Source organism: Salmo salar, chromosome ssa11 (assembly GCF_905237065.1).
Source record: "Salmo salar chromosome ssa11, Ssal_v3.1, whole genome shotgun sequence".
NCBI lineage: Eukaryota > Metazoa > Chordata > Actinopteri > Salmoniformes > Salmonidae > Salmo > Salmo salar.
This window is the reverse complement of record NC_059452.1, coordinates 108802607-108823362: the sequence shown is the minus strand read 5'-3', so window position 1 is coordinate 108823362 and position 20756 is coordinate 108802607. Positions and strand designations below refer to the sequence as shown.

The 20756-nt window shown below is 43.7% G+C and overlaps 1 protein-coding gene across 2 annotated transcripts in view; it reads right to left on the bottom strand.

Annotated features, from left to right (window-relative positions):
- Positions 1 to 10954, bottom strand: part of LOC106563942 (phosphatidylinositol transfer protein alpha isoform) — a 69195-nt gene extending 58241 nt beyond the window's left edge. Inside the window, exon 1 of one of the 2 annotated variants that reach the window (XM_045690276.1) lies at positions 10609 to 10954. In XM_045690276.1, coding sequence (XP_045546232.1) covers positions 10609 to 10625 — 17 coding nt within the window. In that variant the 5' untranslated portion in view covers positions 10626 to 10954. The remainder of the gene's footprint in view (positions 1 to 10608) is intronic. The other variant, XM_045690275.1, reaches the window with a different exon arrangement.
- Positions 10955 to 20756: the final 9802 nt, after the last annotated feature.

The following is a 20756-nucleotide window of genomic DNA, read 5'->3' as shown; positions in this document are numbered from 1 at the left end:
TACGAGGAGAGGTATGAGGAGAGGTATGTGTTTATGTATGAGGAGAGGTATGTGTTTATGTATGAGGAGAGGTATGTGTTTATGTATGAGGAGAGGTATGTGTTTATGTACGAGGAGAGGTATGAGGAGAGGTATGTGTTTATGTATGAGGAGTGGTATGTGTTAATGTATGAGGAGAGATATGTGTTTATGTACGAGGAGAGGTATGAGTTAATGTATGAGGAGAGGTATGTGTTAATGTATGAGGAGAGGTATGAGGAGAGGTATGTGTTTATGTACGAGGAGAGGTATGTGTTAATGTATGAGGAGAGGTATGAGGAGAGGTATGTGTTAATGTATGAGGAGAGGTATGAGTTAATGTATGAGGAGAGGTATGTGTTTATGTACGAGGAGAGGTATGAGTTAATGTATGAGGAGAGATATGTGTTAATGTATGAGGAGAGGTATGAGGAGAGGTATGTGTTTATGTACGAGGAGAGGTATGTGTTAATGTATGAGGAGAGGTATGTGTTAATGTATGAGGAGAGGTATGTGTTAATGTATGAGGAGAGGTATGTGTTAATGTATGAGGAGAGGTATGAGTTAATGTATGAGGAGAGGTATGAGTTAATGTATGAGGAGAGATATGTGTTAATGTATGAGGAGAGGTATGAGGAGAGGTATGTGTTTATGTACGAGGAGAGGTATGTGTTAATGTATGAGGAGAGGTATGAGGAGAGGTATGTGTTAATGTACGAGGAGAGGTATGTGTTAATGTACGAGGAGAGGTATGTGTTAATGTACGAGGAGAGGTATGAGGAGAGGTATGTGTTTATGTACGAGGAGAGGTATGTGTTATGTACGAGGAGAGGTATGTGTTAATGTACGAGGAGAGGTATGTGTTTATTTACGAGGCGAGGTATGTGTTAATGTACGAGGAGAGTTAAATATACTTGCGTATGAGAAACCAAACGGCAGCATTAATGTTTGCCTTGCATTCCATGCTGACGTTAAAAGAGAGACAACAGGCAGAATTGTGCCCAGAGTTTTCCCTTCTCTTCCACCTACACTTCATCACAACACAACTGTCACGGTTGTCGTCGGTTAAGGAGGACCAAAATGCCGCAGGTATGTGTAAACTCATCTTCTTTATTTTATGGAAAGAAGGAAAACCCAAAAATAAACACACCGACAATAAACAGTCCTGTAAGGCTTGATGCTATACACAGAACAATCTCCCACAATTAAACAGACAAACACACCCAACTAATATAGGACTTCCAATCAAAGGCAACACCACACAGCTGCCTTCAATTGGAAGTCCACCCCAATTAACCAAACATAGACATACAACTAACTAGATCAACATAGAAATACGTAAACAAGGAACAGTGCCCAAAAACCCCGGAATACTTAAATCAAATGGCCTTTTTAGAAAAACACCACCCCGAACCACATAAACCAAATACCCTCTGCCACGTCCTGACCAAACTACAATACCAATTAACCCTTATACTGGCCAGGACGTGACAACAACGCAGAAAGGTGCCATCATACTAGGTCATTTAATTTAATAATTTAATTTAATCATACTAGGTCATTAAATGCTTATGACGATTTTTCCAAAATTATAGTAAGATATTTTGGCTACAGAAGTGCTGTTTCTTATCGAAATGACATCGACTTACAGTGAAATGACATCAACACATACTGGAGGAATTACTGGCCAGTTAGAGTGGCTAGCTTAGCTAACAAACTAGCTACGTCACATCAACACATACTGGAGGAATTACTGGCCAGTTAGAGTGGCTAGCTTAGCTAACGAGCTAGCTACAGTGGCTAGTGTAACTGGATTGGTTATGTTTCCACTTGCCTCTAAAGAAAGGTGTATTCAATGTTCAAGCATTCTTATTGGTTGGTTCAACTCTGATGACAATAAGGCGTGTTGTGATTGGCCCCGCTTGCGGATCGGGGGAGATCGCGAACGTCAGGTCTTCCCAGTATGAAAATGTGATGCAAGGGGTAGGTCACGTTCTGAATACTGTTTGATATTTTATATTTTACAATATGTACAAGTTTGCTGTACATTACTGATTTATACATGTGTGGGTATATGGTACCTGTTAGGGATTGAGGGGATTTCTGGGATGTGCTTTGGCATATGATTGCTGTAGATAAGTGTTAGCTAGCATACACTGATGTAATGGTCACATAAGCCCACTGCTAACACAGTTGTCTTCATGCTACAGATTTTACCATCGACAGCCATCAGTACCATTAAGCCCTGCACAACTAACGTGCTGTTTCCCATTTAACAACAGGTATTTACACATGTTATATTTTGTATTGTATTTTTGTATTTTGTTCGTCCCAGTATGAAAATGTGATGCAAGGGATTTTGCCATCGACAGCCATCAACATCATTAAGCCCTGCACAACTAACATGCTGTTTCCTATTTAACAACATAAATAAATAATGGTCAACTGGGACCACTGGCTGAGGGTGATTTATTTGGACAAAACACAACACAAGGAGAGTACGATTAACATCTGTTACACTAGCTTAGCTAACAAACTAGCTACGTCACATCAACACATACTGGAGGAGTTACTGGCTAGCTACAGTGGCTAGCTTAGCTAACGAACTAGCTACGTCACATTAACACATACTGGAGGAGTTACTGGCTAGCTACAGTGGCTAGCTTAGCTAACGAACTAGCTACGTCACATTAACACATACTGGAGGAGTTACTGGCTAGCTAGAGTGGCTAGCTTAGCTAACGAACTAGCTACGTCACATTAACACATACTGGAGGAGTTACTGGCCAGCTAGAGTGGCTAGCTTAGCTAACGAACTAGCTACGTCACATTAACACATACTGGAGGAGTTACTGGCTAGCTACAGTGGCTAGCTTAGCTAACGAACTAGCTACGTCACATTAACACATACTGGAGGAGTTACTGGCCAGTTAGAGTGGCTAGCTTAGCTAACGAACTAGCTACGTCACATTAACACATACTGGAGGAGTTACTGGCTAGCTACAGTGGCTAGCTTAGCTAACAAACTAGCTACGTCACATTAACACATACTGGAGGAGTTACTGGCCAGTTAGAGTGGCTAGCTTAGCTAACGAACTAGCTACGTCACATCCACACATACTGGAGGAGTTACTGGCCAGTTAGAGTGGCTAGCTTAGCTAACGAACTAGCTACGTCGGTCAAGGCGAGCATCACCAGAACGACACATCCACGAACCACCAAAAGCCGTTACAGAGATGGAGGGATATTCCTAGCTGTCTCCATGTCCCCGCGAGAGGACGGCGTGAAGAGACTCTAGCCCCGCCCCCCTGTCAGTGGCTGACAAAACAAGAGAAAAACTGTTGATGCACATCCAAATGTCAAACTTGCCCCTGGTGTATTCTCCTATTCTAACTCTCAATAGTATTGAGACCCTGACTGAGAAGACAGCGTGCCGGCCCGGCACTGCCCTGTCCCTTTGAGAAGACAGCGTGCCGGCCCTGCCCTGTCCCTTTGAGAAGACAGCGTGCCGGCCCGGCCCTGCCCTGTCCCTTTGAGAAGACAGCATGCCGGCCCTGCCCTGTCCCTTTGAGAAGACAGCGTGCCGGCCCTGCCCTGCCCTGTCCCTTGGAGAAGACAGCGTGCCGGCCCTGCCCTGCCCTGTCCCTTTGAGAAGACAGCTTGCCGGCCCTGCCCTGTCCCTTTGAGAAGACAGCGTGCCGGCCCTGCCCTGCCCTGTCCCTTGGAGAAGACAGCTTGACAATAACCCGGGGCACGCATGGACCAACTCACAATCCACTCTAACGGGGTGTGTGTGCGTCTGTGTTTAAAAAAAATATATATATATTTTTGTTAAACTAGGTAAGTTAGTTAAGAACAAATTCTTATTTACAATGAAGGCCTACCCCGGCCAAACCCTAACCCGGACGATGCTGGGCCAATTGGGCACCGCCCTATGGGACTCCCCAATCAAGGCTAGTTGTGATACAGCCCAGGATCGAACCAGGGTCTGTAGTGACGTCTCTAGCACTGATATGCAGTGCCTTAGACCGCTGCGCCACTCGTGTGTGTGTGTGTGTGTGTGTGTGTGTGTGTGTGTGTGTGTGTGTGCGTCAAAGCATTTAGAATTTCAATTAAAATGTGTTTAGATTGTAAACAACAGAATATGTTAATTCGGCTGTAACAGTTTTTAAACATATGAACACATTTATTCAGCATTTAGTTTTAAACACTAAGGATGTTGTTTTAACACAATAGGATGTAGAGACATATTTTCATATTTCCCAGCATGCCTTTCGAGGAAATGTGAGAGATTACCCACCCATGACTGTGTTGGTTGTTAATGACAGAGATATGGTTGTAAACCCTTACAACCACATGTTAGACCTTTCTTTACATATGGCTGAAATGTCTTTGATGTTGTGGTCTGAAACAATACATTTTGATACAATAATCATCCTATCGGAAGTAAACTTGGAATCACGCGATAACAAGGTGTGTGGTTCTCCCACTACGACTCGGAAAAGCTTGAAGCTTGCAGTTTATTAGGCTACAGATGAAATAAATAATGACGAACTTCACAGGGTGGTGAAAGTGCACGGTGATTGTCACAAACGTCGTAATGATCGGACCAAACTGCAGCAGGGATGTGAATCATCTTCTTGATTTATTAAAGAAATGAACACTGACCAAAAGAACGACGAAAAAAAAAAAACAATCCTGTAAGGTAAATATACTATACATGGAACAACCACCCACAAAACACAAGAGAAAATAAACCCACTTAAATATGGCCTCCAATTAGAGGCAACGACAACCAGCTGCCTCTAATTGGAGGTCGTTCCCAAAACTAACATAGAAATAGACAAATTAGAAAACCCACATAGAAATAGAAAACAAGAACATAAACCCAAAAAAAAACGAAACACACTAAACAAACACACCCCCCTGCCACGTCCTGACCAAACTACAATAACAAATAACCCCTATTACTGGTCAGGACGTGACAGTGATGCTCCTTTCCAGTACATATCGAGGGTCTTATTCTGATTACATGATGATCGATGCTTGGCTGCTGTTTGACAAAATCAGAATGATCTCGATCTTGTGTCCGTGATAATGTCATGATGTAGGCTATACCTGCACTGATCAGTAGAGGCTCCTCAGAGGAGGAAGGGGAGGACCATCCTCTTCAGTGAATTTCATAAAAAAATCCAAAATGGTAAAACATTTGAAAAGTTGTAATCTTTACATAAAACTATACTAAATATATGCACGTCACCAAATAATTGATTAATAATTGATTAAAACACACTATTTTGCAATGAAGGTCTTCAGTAGCCTCAACAGCACTCTGTAGGGTAGCACCATAGTGTAGCCGGAGGACAGCTAGCTTCCATCCTCCTCTGGGTACATTGACTTCAATACAAAACCTAGGAGGCTCATGGTTCTCACCCCCTTCCATAGACTTACACAGTAATTTCAGAGGACATCCTCCAACCTATCAGAGCTCTTGCAGCATGAACTGACATGTTGTCCACCCAATCAAAGGATCAAATTTAGTACTGAAAGCATAAGCTACAGCTAGCTAGCACTGCAGTGCATAAAATGTGGTGAGTAGTTGACTCAAAGAGAGAAAGACAATAGTTGAACAGTTTTGAACAAATTAATTTCTTCCAAAATGAAGAAGGAAGGGAGAGAGAGAGAGAGATTTCATAAAACATTTTCGCTTTCAGTTTCACTTAATTAGCTAGCAAATGCCGCTAGCTTGTTTAGCCTGCTCAAACAGAGGGATGCTATGTTAGCTAGCTGGTTATAACAGAGGGATGCTATGTTAGCTAGCTGGTTATAACAGAGGGATGCTATGTTAGCTAGCTGGTTATAACAGAGGGATGCTATGTTAGCTAGCTGGTTATAACAGAGGGATGCTATGTTAGCTAGCTGACTATAGCTATCCAACACTGGAACTCTTCCAAGTCAAGGTGAGCTTCTGGTTTTATTAATTTATTGCCACCGGGGCCCGCCGGTGTAACTGCTAAACTGTTTGCTGACTGTACACTGTACTGCATGATTGTAGCGGGTTTACTAACGCGTTAGTTCTATTAGCTATGTTGACTATGAAGTTACTTTAGCTAATATGGTGACAACGATGTTGGCTGTGTGTAGCGGTTATGATATGGATTGGCTTGGAAAGGTTTTTTTCGCCTGGTCACATACAGCTGACGTATTGTTCATTGAAGTCCACAAGCGAAGCGAAAATGTGAGAGGAGGAGAGCGCATAGATGCGAGAAGGAATACAACGTGGCTGCTATGAAAGTGAACTGTGTTTTACGTGTGATCAGGGATGTATTCATTCTGCCGATTCTTTTGAAAAGCGTTTCTTAAAACGGAAGAAAATTGAACAAAAAGGGGGATAAAAATACCTGAATTTGTCCAATAGAAACTCTCGTTTGTAACTGTTGGACTAATGATTACACCCTGGATCAGCTAGATGCAGGCCAGAGTGTGCAAGGCGGTATTGAATCTGTCACTTTCTGTCCATGTCACTCTCTGTCCATGTGTCACTGTCTGTCACCTCAAGAAATGTCTCTCGACCTGTGTGGATCTACATTGTAATCTTCCATTCATAGGCTAGGTTGTAGCAACCTCATGATGGGTACAGGGAACATTCTAGTATCATGCAGTATCTGAAGGACAGTATCCTAAACCCATCACTGTTACATTGAACTGGGTGAATATGAAGGACAGTATCCTAAACCCATCACTGTTACATTGAACTGGGTGAATATGAAGGACAGTATCCTAAACCCATCACTGTTACATTGAACTGGGTGAATATGAAGGACAGTATCCTAAACCCATCACTGTTACATTGAACTGGGTGAATATGAATGACAGTCATCCAGTATTCTGTAATAGAAATAAGGCCATGATCATGTAAAATAAATAATTGTCCTATAACGGCATTCGTCGGACGGAGTGGACCAAAGCGCAGCGTGGTAAGTGCTCATGATTTATTAAACAAAGAAACACTCGAACAAAAATAATAAAACGAAAAGCCAACAGTTACGTCAGGGACTCTGTGGCTCAGTTGGTAGAGCATGGCGCCTGCAACGCCAGGGTTGTGGGTTCAATTCCCACGGGGGACCAGTATTTAAAAATGTAATAAAAATGTATGCACTCTACTGTAAGTTGCTCTGGATAAGAGCATCTGCTAAATGACTAAAATGTAGGTACAAAAAAACAGAAAATAACTACCCACAAAACACAGGTGGGCACATTTGCTAATATAACGCAACATTTTTATGTTTTTACAAAAACCATCAGTAGAGTTGAAAAATGCGATAGAAACCATTTATCTTGTATCTTGATGGTTTTGTTTATTCGGTACATGGAAATGTATTTTTATGTGTAATATCATCATCACGCATAATTTTTTTTTTTTATCTGCAACAAGTCAATTTGATAGAAACACATCTTTGGTGTGGAAAAGGCTTTAGAATATTCGCCGGAAAATCTGTCGCCAATTTGGACGGAAACCAACGCGATTTAAAATATTTCTTGAATCAAATGTCCTGTTCAGTTGAAATGTTGGTAAGGTAAAAAGACAATCCTAACTCTGAATAAATGTTGCTAAGGTGACAGACAATCGTAACTCTGAATAAATGTTGCTAAGGTGACAGACAATCCTAACTCTGAATAAATGTTGCTACGGTGACAGACAATCCTAACTCTGAATAAATGTTGCTACGGTGACAGACAATCCTAACTCTGAATAAATGTTGCTACGGTGACAGACAATCCTAACTCTGAATAAATGTTGCTACGGTGACAGACAATCCTAACTCTGAATAAATGTTGCTACGGTGACAGACAATCCTAACTCTGAATAAATGTTGCTAAGGTGACAGACAATCCTAACTCTGAATAAATGTTGCTACGGTGACAGACAATCCTAACTCTGAATAAATGTTGCTACGGTGACAGACAATCCTAACTCTGAATAAATGTTGCTAAGGTGACAGACAATCCTAACTCTGAATAAATGTTGCTACGGTGACAGACAATCCTAACTCTGAATAAATGTTGCTAAGGTGACAGACAATCCTAACTCTGAATAAATGCAATGGAAAGTCACATCAATTTCTAATGGATACACTCTAAACGGGACGATGGGGAAGTAAACACTTGTGTTTCAAACCTGAACACAAAGGAGATACAGGTATTCTCCTGGTTGGAGACTAGAAAAACCTGACTATCATGTTTAATCTTGCATTTTAAACGCCTCTGTTTAAAATGAGAACACTTATTGGCTAATCTTTAAGTTTTAAACACTGACGTTTAGGTGATAACCCTGTAAGACACTAGCAACGTCTCAGTCCGTGTGTGTGTGTGTGTGTGTGTGTGTGTGTGTGTGTGTGTGTGTGTGTGTGTGTGTGTGTGTGTGTGTGTGTGTGTGTGTGTGTGTGTCCATTCAGCATTCCATCGTGAGCAACTTAATTAATTTCCAGTCTGTCTCATCAGGGCTCCGTTATCTCCCTAATCGGTTCAGATCTGCCTGACCGCAGTCATCCTCTCCACTCCTCTCCCTCTCCTCTCCACTCCTCTCCTCCCCCTCTCCACTCACCCCTCTTCCCCCTCTCCACTCCCCTCGCCTTGCCTCTCCACTCCTCCCCCTCTCCTCCTCCCCCTCTCCTACCCCTCTCCTCTCCTCCACCTCTCCACTCACCCCTCTTCCCCCTCTCCACTCCCCCCCTCCACTCCTCCCCCTCGCCTTGCCTCTCCACTCCTCCCCCTCTCCTCCTCCCCCTCTCCTACCCCTCTCCTCTCCTCCACCTCTCCACTCCTCCCCTTCTCCTTTCCTCCCGCTTTCCTCTCCTCTCCTCCCACTCGCTCCTCTCCACTTATAAACTACAACCAAAGAGACTGAAGCGTAAAGTTACAACCAATGCAGATATAGCCTATAGGTTTTAAATACATTAGACATGTTATGGATCAAGATGTGTTCAACAGTTGCCTTATGAACCGGCTGATAGCATCCTTCATGACAGACACTGTGTGATGGAAAGCGGTCTGAATGAGACTCCTAGTAACCTTATAATAATCTTATAATAAAAGCCTACACCTGCGTATAGCCTTCTACAAACGGTCCTAATAAAAAAGGGCGACGGAGACTAATACAAGCGTAACGTCAATAATAAGGTTTTAAATGTCTCTTCGTGATGTGGCCTCTATTCATGTTTCATATCTAGTAGCATCAGAAGAAAGAAAAAAAGAACATGACTGATGCTAGAATCCCCCCCCCGAAGAATAGACGGACCGCCGGTACCACGATTTCATTTCCTTCCTTCCTTCCCTCCGTCTATCTATTGCATTCCTCCATCTCTCCGTCTCTCCGTCTCTCCGCTGACTCCAGCCCTGTAGCTAACGGAATGCTATTTCTGTCTTTTCACCTTCAGCGGCTGCATCAATAACACCACGGTGGTAGTGCGAGGAGAGGAGGCTGGCCACGCAACGCTCGCTTCTGTCCCTATAACGTTAACGTTTAATATATTTTTTGTGTTGTTGTTGTTGTTGTTGTTGTTGTCGTTGTCGTTACAATATGTTTCTGATCTGTCCCTATTCCGTGACGTAGCCTATATTCTCGTTGAGTTATTCGGTTACCGGATGCAGGCCGTTACTGCAGCCGATATGAAGGGCACCGTGGAGAGGAGCCCTGCTGCTAACGGGCCTCTAACTGGCATCATAGAACGTCATAGAACCCTCTAACTGGCATGTAGAACATCATAGAACCCTCTAACTGGCATGTAGAACATCATAGAACCCTCTAACTGGCATGTAGAACATCATAGAACCCTCTAACTGGCATGTAGAACATCATAGAACCCTCTAACTGGCATGTAGAACATCATAGAACCCTCTAACTGGCATGTAGAACGTCATAGAACCCTCTAACTGGCATGTAGAACGTCATAGAACCCTCTAACTGGCATGTAGAACATCATAGAACCCTCTAACTGGCATGTAGAACGTCATAGAACCCTCTAACTGGCATGTAGAACGTCATAGAACCCTCTAACTGGCATGTAGAACATCATAGAACCCTCTAACTGGCATGTAGAACATCATAGAACCCTCTAACTGGCATGTAGAACGTCATAGAACCCTCTAACTGGCATCATAGAACGTCATAGAACCCTCTAACTGGCATGTAGAACGTCATAGAACCCTCTAACTGGCATGTAGAACGTCATAGAACCCTCTAACTGGCATGTAGAACGTCATAGAACCCTGGCATGTAGAACGTCATTTCTGAATGGGCTTAAAAACTATATGTATGTTTTGTCTGAATCAAATGCAAATGGGTACGTCAAAGTGCATAGATGTCAGGGCTGACCGTGCGCCTGTAATTCCCCCCCCCACCCCCTCCCCCAATCTCTCTCTCTCTCTCTCTCTCTCTCTCTCTCTCTCTGTCTCTCTCTCTCCGCCTCTCTCTCTCTCTCTCTCTCTCTCTCTCTCCCCCTCTCTCTCTATGTGTACCCGCTGGACACAATGTCAGCAAGCTCACAGAGAAAACAGTGACGGACACACGGCATCGGTAGACATACTTACAATTCCTTAATGATCATTGCGGTGGTGATGTCTTCTTCTCACGAGGGAAGGTTAGTGTTAGGATCCCGAACAGTGTCTTCCACTCCGTCAGACTCTCTCTCTCTCTCTCTCTCTCTCTCTCTCTCTCTCTCTCCCACCTCTCCCCCTCTATGTCATTCTCTACCTCCCGTTTCTCTGTTTTCCTCAAATTCACTTCCTGATCGAGGCCTCGCGCGGTAACTAGGCTACAACCGTGTTCGTGTGTCGTCACACAGGCAACGTGACGTCAAAAAAGAAAAAAACGAGGGGGATGGCGATAACACCGAATCGGTTTTGCTGCTGAGGGTCTGAGTGGGTGCTAGGAGGATCGTCAGGGAAAGAGGAAACCCGGAGTGGTCGATCCTGTTGTGATGTCACAACAGCTGGGGAGTATAATCCTCCGACCAGATGGAGATCACGGGCTGGCTCAGTGTGTGTGTGTGTGTGTGTGTGTGTGTGTGTGTGTGTGTGTGTGTGTGTGTGTTGTAAGTGTGCGGTGTTGGCTGGCTGTAACCCTCTGAGTCTTCACTCATTATCATCATCTTCATCATACCCTCTCTCTGTCTCTCTCTCTATCTATATATATATCTCTCTCTCTCTCTCTCTCTGTCTCTCTCTCTCTCTCTCTCTCTGTCTCTCTCTCTCTCTCTCTCTCTCTCTCTCACTCTCTCTACTTTACATTTTCAATTAAAGGGCTTTATTGGCATGGGAAACATATGTTTACATTGTCAAAGCAAGATAATAAATAAAAGTGAAATAAACATACAAAAATGTATAGCAAACATTACACTTACAACAGTTCTGTTTTTTTGTTAATTCTTTCCAATGTGTCAAGTAATTATCTTTTTTGTTTTCTCATGATTTGGTTGGGTCTAATTGTGTTGCTGTCCTGGGGCTCTGTGGGGTCTGTTTGTGTTTGTGAACAGAGCCCCAGGACCAGCTGCCTTAGGGGACTGGCTTCTCGAGGTTCATCTCTCTGTAGGTGAACGCTTTGTTATGGAAGGTTTGGGAATCGCTTCCTTTTAGGTGGTTGTAGAATTTAACGGCTCTTTTATGGATTTTGATCATTAGCGGGTATTGACCTAATTCTGCTCTGCATGCATTATTTGGTGTTTAACGTTGTACACGGAGAATATTTTTGCAGAATTCTGTGTTTGTCCATTTTGTGAATTATTGGTTTGGTGAGCGGACCCCAGACCTCACAACCATAAAGGGCAATGGGTTCTATAACTGATTCAGGTATTTTTAGCCAGATCCTAATTTGTTGGCATAGAATGCCCTTCTTGCCTTGTCTCTCAGATCGTTCACAGCTTTGTGGAAGTTACCTGTGGTGTTGATTTTTAGGCCGAGGTATGTATCGTGTTTTTGTGTGCTCTAGGGCAACAGGGTCTAGATGGAATTTGGATTCGCGGTCCTGGCAACTGGATCTTTTTTGGAACACCAGTATTTTTGTCTTACTGAGGTTTACTGTCAGGGCCCAGGTCTGTCAGGGCCCAGGTCTGTCAGGGTCCAGGTCTGTCAGGGCCCAGGTCTGTCAGGGCCCAGGTCTGTCAGGGCCCAGGTCTGTCAGGGCCCAGGTCTGTCAGGGTCCAGGTCTGTCAGGGCCCAGGTCTGACAGAATCTGTGCAGAAGATCTAGGTGCTGCTGTAGGCCCTCCTTGGTTGGGGACAGAAGCACCAGATCATCAGTAAACAGTAGACATTTCACTTCAGATTCTAGTAGGGTGAGGGCCGGGTGCTGCAGACTGTTCTAGTGCGCTCGCCATGTCGTTGACATATTTTTTATTTTTTTTTTTTTTATTTCACCTTTATTTAACCAGGTAGGCAAGTTGAGAACAAGTTCTCATTTACAATTGCGACCTGGCCAAGATAAAGTAAAGCAGTTCGACAACATACAAAAACACAGAGTTACACATGGAGTAAAACAACTTACAATCAATGATGCAGTAGAAAAAAATAAGACTATATACAATGTGAGCAAATGATGTGAGATAAGGGAGGTAAAGGCAAAAAAAGGCCATATACAGTGCAAGTCAAAAGTTTTGACACACCTACTCATTCAAGGGATTTTCTTTATTTTTAGAATAAGACATCAACACTATGAAATAACACATATGGAATCATGTAGTAACCAAAAAAAGTGTTGAACAAATCTAAATGTATTTTATATTTGAGGTTCTTCAAAATAGCCACACCTTTGCCTTGATGACAGCTTTGCACACTCTTGGCATTCTATCAAATCAATTAAAATGTTGGGTGACAAGCTAAATATCTTCAGCCTACTGAGGTTGAAGAGGCGTTGTTGCGGTGGTTTGCGCTTTCAGTTTTGCGCGAATTCCGCCATCCATCCACGGTTTCTGGGTAGGTTTTAATAGTCACAGTGGGAACAACAATGCACTTCTTGATGAACGCACTTACCGAGTCAGCGTGTAGGTCGATGTTGTTCTCATATTCCAGTCTGTGTGATCAAAACAATCTTGAAGCGTGGCTCTCGTCACTGGTACATCCTGTTTGAGTTTCTGGACGGTAGGAGCAAGATGGCGTTGTGATCGGATTTGCCGAAGGGAGAACGGGGGAGGGCTTTGTATGCATCGCGGAAGTTAGAGTAGCAGTGATCTAGGGTCTTACCCATGCGCATAGTGCAATCAATATGCTGGTGGTATTTAGGGAGCCTTGTTCTCAAATTTGCTTTGTTAAAATCCCCAGCTACAATAAATGCAGCCTCAGGATATATGGTTTCCAGTTTGCATATAGTCCAGTGAAGTTCCTTGATGGCCATCTTGGTGTCTGCTTGAATGGTACACAGCTGTAACTATAACTGACGAGAATTCTCTTGGTAGGAAAATGGCCGACATTTGATTGTAAGGAATTCTAGGTTGGGTGAGCAGAAGGACTTGAGTTCCTGTATGTTGTTATGATTACACCATGAGTCGTTAATCATAAAGCAGACACCCCCCGCCATTTCTCTTCCCAGAGAGGTGTTTATCTCTGTCGGTGCGATGCAACCAGAGTCATGAGGTAGTCACCTGGAATGCATTTCAATTTCCATGTGTGCTTTGTTTTAATTTAATTAATTTAAATTTTATTTCACCTTTATTTAACCAGGACTGTGACCTGGCCAAGATAAAGCAAAGCAGTGCGACACAAACAACAACAAAGAGTTACACATGGAGTAAACAAACGTACAGTCAACAACACAACAACAAAAAGTCTATATAGTGTGTGCAAATGGCGTGAGGAGGTAAGGCAATAAATAGGCCAAAGTAGTGAAGTTATTACAATTTAGCAAATGAACACTGAAGTGATAGATGAGCAAATGATGTCCAAGTAGAAATACTGATGTGCAAAAGAGCAAAAAAGTAAATAAAAACAATATGGGGATGAGGTAGGTAGATTGGATGGGCTATCTACAGATGGTCTGTGTACAGCTGCAGCGATCGGTAAGCTGCTCTGATAGCTGCTGCTTAAAGTTAGCGAGGGAGATAAGTCTCCAACTTCAGCAATTTTTTCAAAATCGTTTTTGCAAATCGTGGCAGCAGAGGACTGGAAGGAAAGGCGGCCAAAGGAGGTGTTGGCTTTGGGGATGACCAGTGAAATAAACCTGCTGGAGTGCGTGCTATGGTGGGTGTTGTTATGGTGACCAGTGAGTTGAGATAAGGCTGAGCTTTACCTAGCAAAGACTTATAGATGACCTGGAGTCAGTGGGTCTGGTGACGAATATGTAACGAGGGCCAGCCGACGAGAGCATACAGGTCGCAGTGGTGGGTAGAATATGGGGCTTTGGTGACAAAACGGATGGCACTGTGAAAGACTGCATCCAGTTTGCTAGGTAGAGTGTTGGCGGCTATCTTGTAAATGTCATCGCCGATGTCAAGGATCGGTAGGATTGTCAGTTTTACAAGGGTATGTTTGGCAGCGTGAGTGAACGAGGCTTAGTTGCGAAATAGGAAGCCGATTCTAGATTTAATTTTGGATTGCAGATGTTTAATATGAGAAGGGGAGTTTACAGTCTAGCCAGACACCTAGCTATTTGTAGTTGTCCACATATTCTAAGTCCGAACTGTCCAGAATAGGGATGTTAGTCGGGCAGGCGGGTGCGGGCAAGCGATCGGTTGAAAAGCATTAATTTAGTTTTACTAACATTTAAGGGCAGTTGGAGGCCACGGAAGGAGTGTTGTATGGCATTGAAGCTCGTTTGGAGGTTAGTTAAAATCTATGGGCTAGGTGGGATGCTTGCGTCCCACCTACGTAACAGCCACTTGCAGCCTGTGGCGCGATTTTCAAAACCTTAAAAATCCTATTACTTCAATTTCTCAAACATATGACTATTTTACAGCTATTTAAAGACAAGACTCTCGTTAATCTAACCACACTGTCCGATTTCAAAAAGGCTTTACAACGAAAGCAAAACATTAGATTATGTCAGCAGAGTACCAAGCCAGAAATAATCAGACACCCATTTTTCAAGCCAGCATATAATGTCACCAAAACCCAGAAGACAGCTAAATGCAGCACTCACCTTTGATGATCTTCATCAGATGACAACCCTAGGACATTATGTTATACAATACATGCATGTTTTGTTCAATCAAGTTCATATTTATATCAAAAACCAGCTTTTTACATTAGCATGTGACGTTCAGAACTAGCATACCCCCCGCAAACTTCCGGGGAATTCGCTAACATTTTACTAAATTACTCACGATAAACGTTCACAAAAAGCATAACAATTATTTTAAGAATTATAGATACAGACCTCCTCTATGCACTCGATATGTCGAATTTTAAAATAGCTTTTTGGTGAAAGCACATTTAGAATATTGCAAAGTACATAGCCCAGGCATCACGGGCTCGCTATTTAGACACCCGGCAAGTTTAGCACTCACCATAATCATATTTACTATTATAAAAGTTTGATTACCTTTTGTTGTCTTCGTCAGAATGCACTCCCAAGACTGCTACTTCAATAACAAATGTTGGTTTGGTCCAAAATAATCCATCGTTATATCCGAATAGCGGCGTTTTGTTCGTGCGTTCCAGACACTATCCGAAATGGTAAAGAAGTGTCGCGCGCAATTGCGCAATTCGTGACAATAAAATTCTAAATATTCCATTACCGTACTTCGAAGCATGTCAACCGCTGTTTAAAATCAATTTTTACGCCATTTTTCTCGTAGAAAAGCGATAATATTCCGACAGGGAATCTCCTTTTCGGCAAACAGAGGAAAAAATCACAAAGGCGGGGGCGGTCGGGTCACGCGCATAAGCCCAGAGTCCCTTGATCGGCCACTTGAGAAAGGCGATAATGTGTTTCAGCCTGGGGCTGGAATGACGACATTCTGTTTTTTCCCGGGCTCTGAGAGCCTATGGAAGACGTGGGAAGTGTCACGTTAGAGCAGAGATCCTTAGTAAAAGATAGAGATGGAAAAGAAGTTCAAGAAATGGTCAGACAGGCCACTTCCTGTAAAGGAATCTCTCAGGTTTTGACCTGCCATTTGAGTTCTGTTATACTCACAGACACCATTCAAACAGTTTTAGAAACTTTAGGGTGTTTTCTATCCATATGTAATAAGTATATGCATATTCTAGTTACTGGGTAGGAGTGGTAACCAGATTAAATCGGGTATGTTTTTTATCCAGCAGTGTCAATACTGCCCCCTAGCCCTAACAGGTTAACACAGTGTCCAAAGAAGGGCCAGATGTATGCAGAATGGTGTCGTCTGCGTAGAGGTGGATCAGGCAATCACCCACAGCAAGAGCGACATCGTTGATATATATAGAGAAAAGAGTCAGCCCGAGAATTGAACCCTGTGGCACCCACATAGAAACTGCCAGTGGTTCGGACAACAGGCCATCCAATTTGACACACTGAACTCTATCTGAGAAGTAGTTGGTAAACCATGCCAGGCAGTTATTTGAAAAACCAAGGCTGTTGAGTCTGTCGATAAGAATATGGTGATTGACAGAGTCGAAAGCCTTGGCCAGGTCGATGAAGACGGCTGTACAGTACTGTCTTTAATCGATGGCAGTTATGATATCGTTTAGTACCTTGAGCGTGGCTGAGGTGCACCCATGACCAGCTCTGAAACCAGATTGCACAGCGGAGAAGGTACAGTGGGACTCGAAATGGTCAGTGATCTGTTTGTTAACTTGGTTTTTGAAGACTTTAGAAAGGAAGGGCAGGATAGATATATGTCTATAACAGTTTGGGTCTAGAGTGTCACCTCCTTTGAAGAGGGGGTTGACCGTGGCAGCTTTCCAATCTTTAGGGATCTCAGACGATACGAAAGAGAGGTTGAACAGACTGGTAATAGGGGTTGCAACAATGGCAGCGGATAATTTTAGAAAGAGAGGGTCCAGATTGTCTGTCCCAGCTGATTTGTACGGCTCCAGGTTTTGCAGCTCTTTCAAAACATCTTTGGGAGAAGGAGAAGCTGGGGAGGCTTGGGCAAGTAGCTGCGGAGGGTGCAGAGCTGTTGGCCAGGGTTGGGGTAGCCAGGAGGAAAGCATGGCCAGCCGTAGAGAAATGCTTATTGAAATTCTTGATTATCGTAGATTTATCGGTGGTAACAGTGTTTCCTAGCCTCAGTGCAATGGGCAGCTGGGAGGTGGTGCTCTTAGTCTCCATGGACTTTAAAGAGTCCCAGAACTTTTTGGAGTTAGAGCTACAGGATGCAAATTTCTGTTTGAAAAAGCTAGCCTTTGCTTTCCTAACTGACTGTGTGTATTGGTTCCTGACTTCCCTGAAAAGTTGCATATCATGGGGACTATTCGATGCTAGTGCAGTCCGCCACAGGATGTTTTTGTGCTGGTCGAGGGCAGTCAGGTCTGGAGTGAACCAAGGGCTATATCTGTTCTTAGGTCTACATTTTTTGAAAGGGGCATGCTTATTTAAGATGGTGAGGAAATTACTTTTAAAGAACGACCAGGCGTCCTCTACTGACGGGATGAGGTCAATATCCTTCCAGGATACCCGGGCCAGGTCGATTAGAAAGGCCTGCTCGCTGAAATGTTTCAGGGAGCGTTTGACAGTGATGAGTGGAGGTCGTTTGACCGCTGACCCATTACGGATGCAGGCAATGAGGCAGTGATCGCTGAGATCCTGAATGAAAACAGCAGAGGTGTATTTGGAGGGCAAGTTGGTCAGGATAATATCTATGAGGGTGCCCATGTTTACGGATTTAGGGTTGTACCTGGTGGGTTCCTTGATAATTTGTGTGAGATTGAGGGCAACTAGCTTAGATTGTAGGACTGCCGGGTTGTTAAGCATATCCCAGTTTAGCTCACCTAACAGAACAAACTCTGAAGATAGATGGGGGCAATCAATTCACATATGGTGTCCAGGGCAGAGCTAGGAGCTGAGGGGGGTCTATAACAGGCGGCAACAGTGAGAGACTTATTTCTGGAGAGATAATTTTTTTAAATTAGAAGCTCGAACTGTTTGGGCATAGACCTGGAAAGTATGACAGAACTTTGCAGGCTGTCTCTGCAGTAGATTGCAACTCCACCCCTTTTGGCAGTTCTATCTTAATTAACGGAAAATGTTGTAGTTGGGGATGGAAATCTCAGAATTTTTGGTGGCCTTCCTAAGCCAGGATTCAGACACGGCTAGGACATCAGGGTTGGCGGAGTGTGCTAAAGCAGTGAGTAAAAACAAACTTAAGGAGGAGGCTTCTGATGTTAACATGCATGAAAGCTAGGCTTTTACAGTTACAGAAGTCAACAAATGAGAGTGCCTGGGGACACGCAGGGCCTGGGTTAACCTCTACATCACCCGAGGAACAGAGGAGGAGTAGGATAAGGGTACGGCTAAAGGCTAAAGGCTAGCAAAACTTGTCTTCTACTGCGTTGGGGACAGAGAATAAAAGGAGATTTCTGGGCATGGTAGGATCGATTCAGGGCATAATGTACAGACAGGGGTATGGTAGGGTGCGGGTACAGTGGAGGTAAACCCAGGCATTGAGTGGGCATAAGAGAGGTTGCATCTCTGGATGCATTAGTTATGCTGGGTGAGGTCACCGCATGTGTGGGGGGTGGGACAAAGGAGGTATCTGAGGTATGTTGAGTGGGACTAGGGGCTCTGCAGTAAAATAAAACAATGATAACTATCCTAAACAACAGTATACAAGGCATATTGACATTTGAGAGAGACATAAAGCGAGGCATAAAGCAATCACAGGTGTTGATTGGGAGCGCTAGCTAAGACAACAACGGGTAAGACAACAACAGCTAATCGGCTAAGTCAACAACAACAGGTAAAATGGTGATGAATGGGCAGAGAGGGTCAGTTAACTACACACAGGGCCTGAGTTCAAAGGCTGGGGCCGACAGATAAACAAAATAAACAAAATGGAGTACTGTGATTAATGAACAGTCCAGCAGGCATCAGCTATGTAGCCAAGTGATCATAGGGTCCAGTGAATAGCAATAGATGAAACAGGGAAGCCGCAAGGTAGTCGTTACTACGCTAGCAAGCTGGAGACACCACGTTCAAAAAAGTTAGCAGGCCGGGGCTAGTAGAAGCGCCTGCTCCGACGTCCGGCAAAGGCCGGTTGAGGGCACAACGGATGGAATTGCGTCGGCAGACCAGTCGTGATGGAACAGCGGGGCTCCGTGTCGACAAAGGGTCCTGGCCAGTTGGCAAAAGAGGTATTGTAGCTGGAGTAATTTCGTTTGCTAGCCGGGAGATGCGCCTGGCTCGCGGCTAACTGGTGCTAGCTTCGGGACAAGGGCGTTAGCCACTTGGTAGCAGCTAGATAGCAGCGATGATCCGATGCAAAGGTCCAGAGCTTACGGCAGGAATCCGGTGGAGTAGCGGATTCTAGTCGTGTTAGTGAAGAGTCCGGGAGGCATCAGCTGTGTAGCCGAATGATCATAGGGTCCACTGAGCAGGCCGGGAGATGGCTCAAGGCTAGCTAGCTGTGATGATCTGGAGTAGTGGTCCTGGGCTTACGGCAGGAATCCGGTGTTGTAGTGGAGAAAAACAGTCCGATATGCAGACTTGCAGGCTGGCGAGTATTATCCAGGCTAAAAGCGGCTGGTGTCTGTGCTAAAGGTAAAGGCCGCTAGCAGTGGCTAACAATGACTAAATAGTTAGTAGTTAATTAGCTGGTTGGCTTCTGATGGAGGCTATAAGGTCTAAAAATAGCAGATCCGTATCACATTGGGTAAGGCGGGTTGCCAGAAGGTATATTTAATTTAAAAAATGGAAAAAGAGATTGAAAATATATTGAAATATATACAAAAAATATATACAGAATTTACACGGGAGAATGACAAACAACGTCTGCACTGCTCGGCCATCTTGGAACGTAATGTTAAAAGTGAATTTGAGGAATTTATTTCACTCTTGGCATTCTCTCAACCAGCTTCATGAGGTAGCCACCTGGAATGCATTTCAATTAACAGGTGTGCCTTGTTAAAAGTTAATTTGTGGAATTTCTTTCCTTCTTAATGCGTTTGAGCCAATCAGTTGTGTTGTGACAAGGTAGGGTTGGTATACAGAAGATAGCCCTATTTGGTAAAAGACCAAGTCCATATTATGGCAAGAACAGGTCAAATAAGCAAAGAGAAACAACAGTCCATCATCACTTTAAGACATGAAGGGTCCGTCAATCTGGATTAGTCTCAAAAACCATCAAGCACTATGATGAAACTAGCTCTCATGAGGACCCACCACAGGAAAGGTAGACCCAGAGTTACCTCTGCTGCAGAGGATAAGTTCATTAGAGTTACCAGCCTCAGAAATCGGCAATTAACTGCACCTCAGATTGCAGCCCAAACAAGTGCTTCACCGAGTTCAAGTAACAGACACATCTCAGCATCAACTGTTCAGAGGAGACTGGGTGAATCAGGCAGTCATTCAGTTAGCCAGTCAGTAATTCAGTCAGCCAATCAGTCAGCAAAGCAATCAGTCAGCCAACCAGCTGACTGGGTTTAATCAGTTGGATTCTTCAATTACATTGAGCTGATTTCTGATGATGTTCCTTCTTTTGTCGTAGTGTGTGTCTGTATTGTTTTAGTGATTCGCCGTAGTGAAGGCGTAGACTCAGGTTGTCTGTATTGTTTTAGTGATTCGCCGTAGTGAAGGCGTAGACTCAGGTTTTCTGTATTGTTTTAGTGATTCGCCGT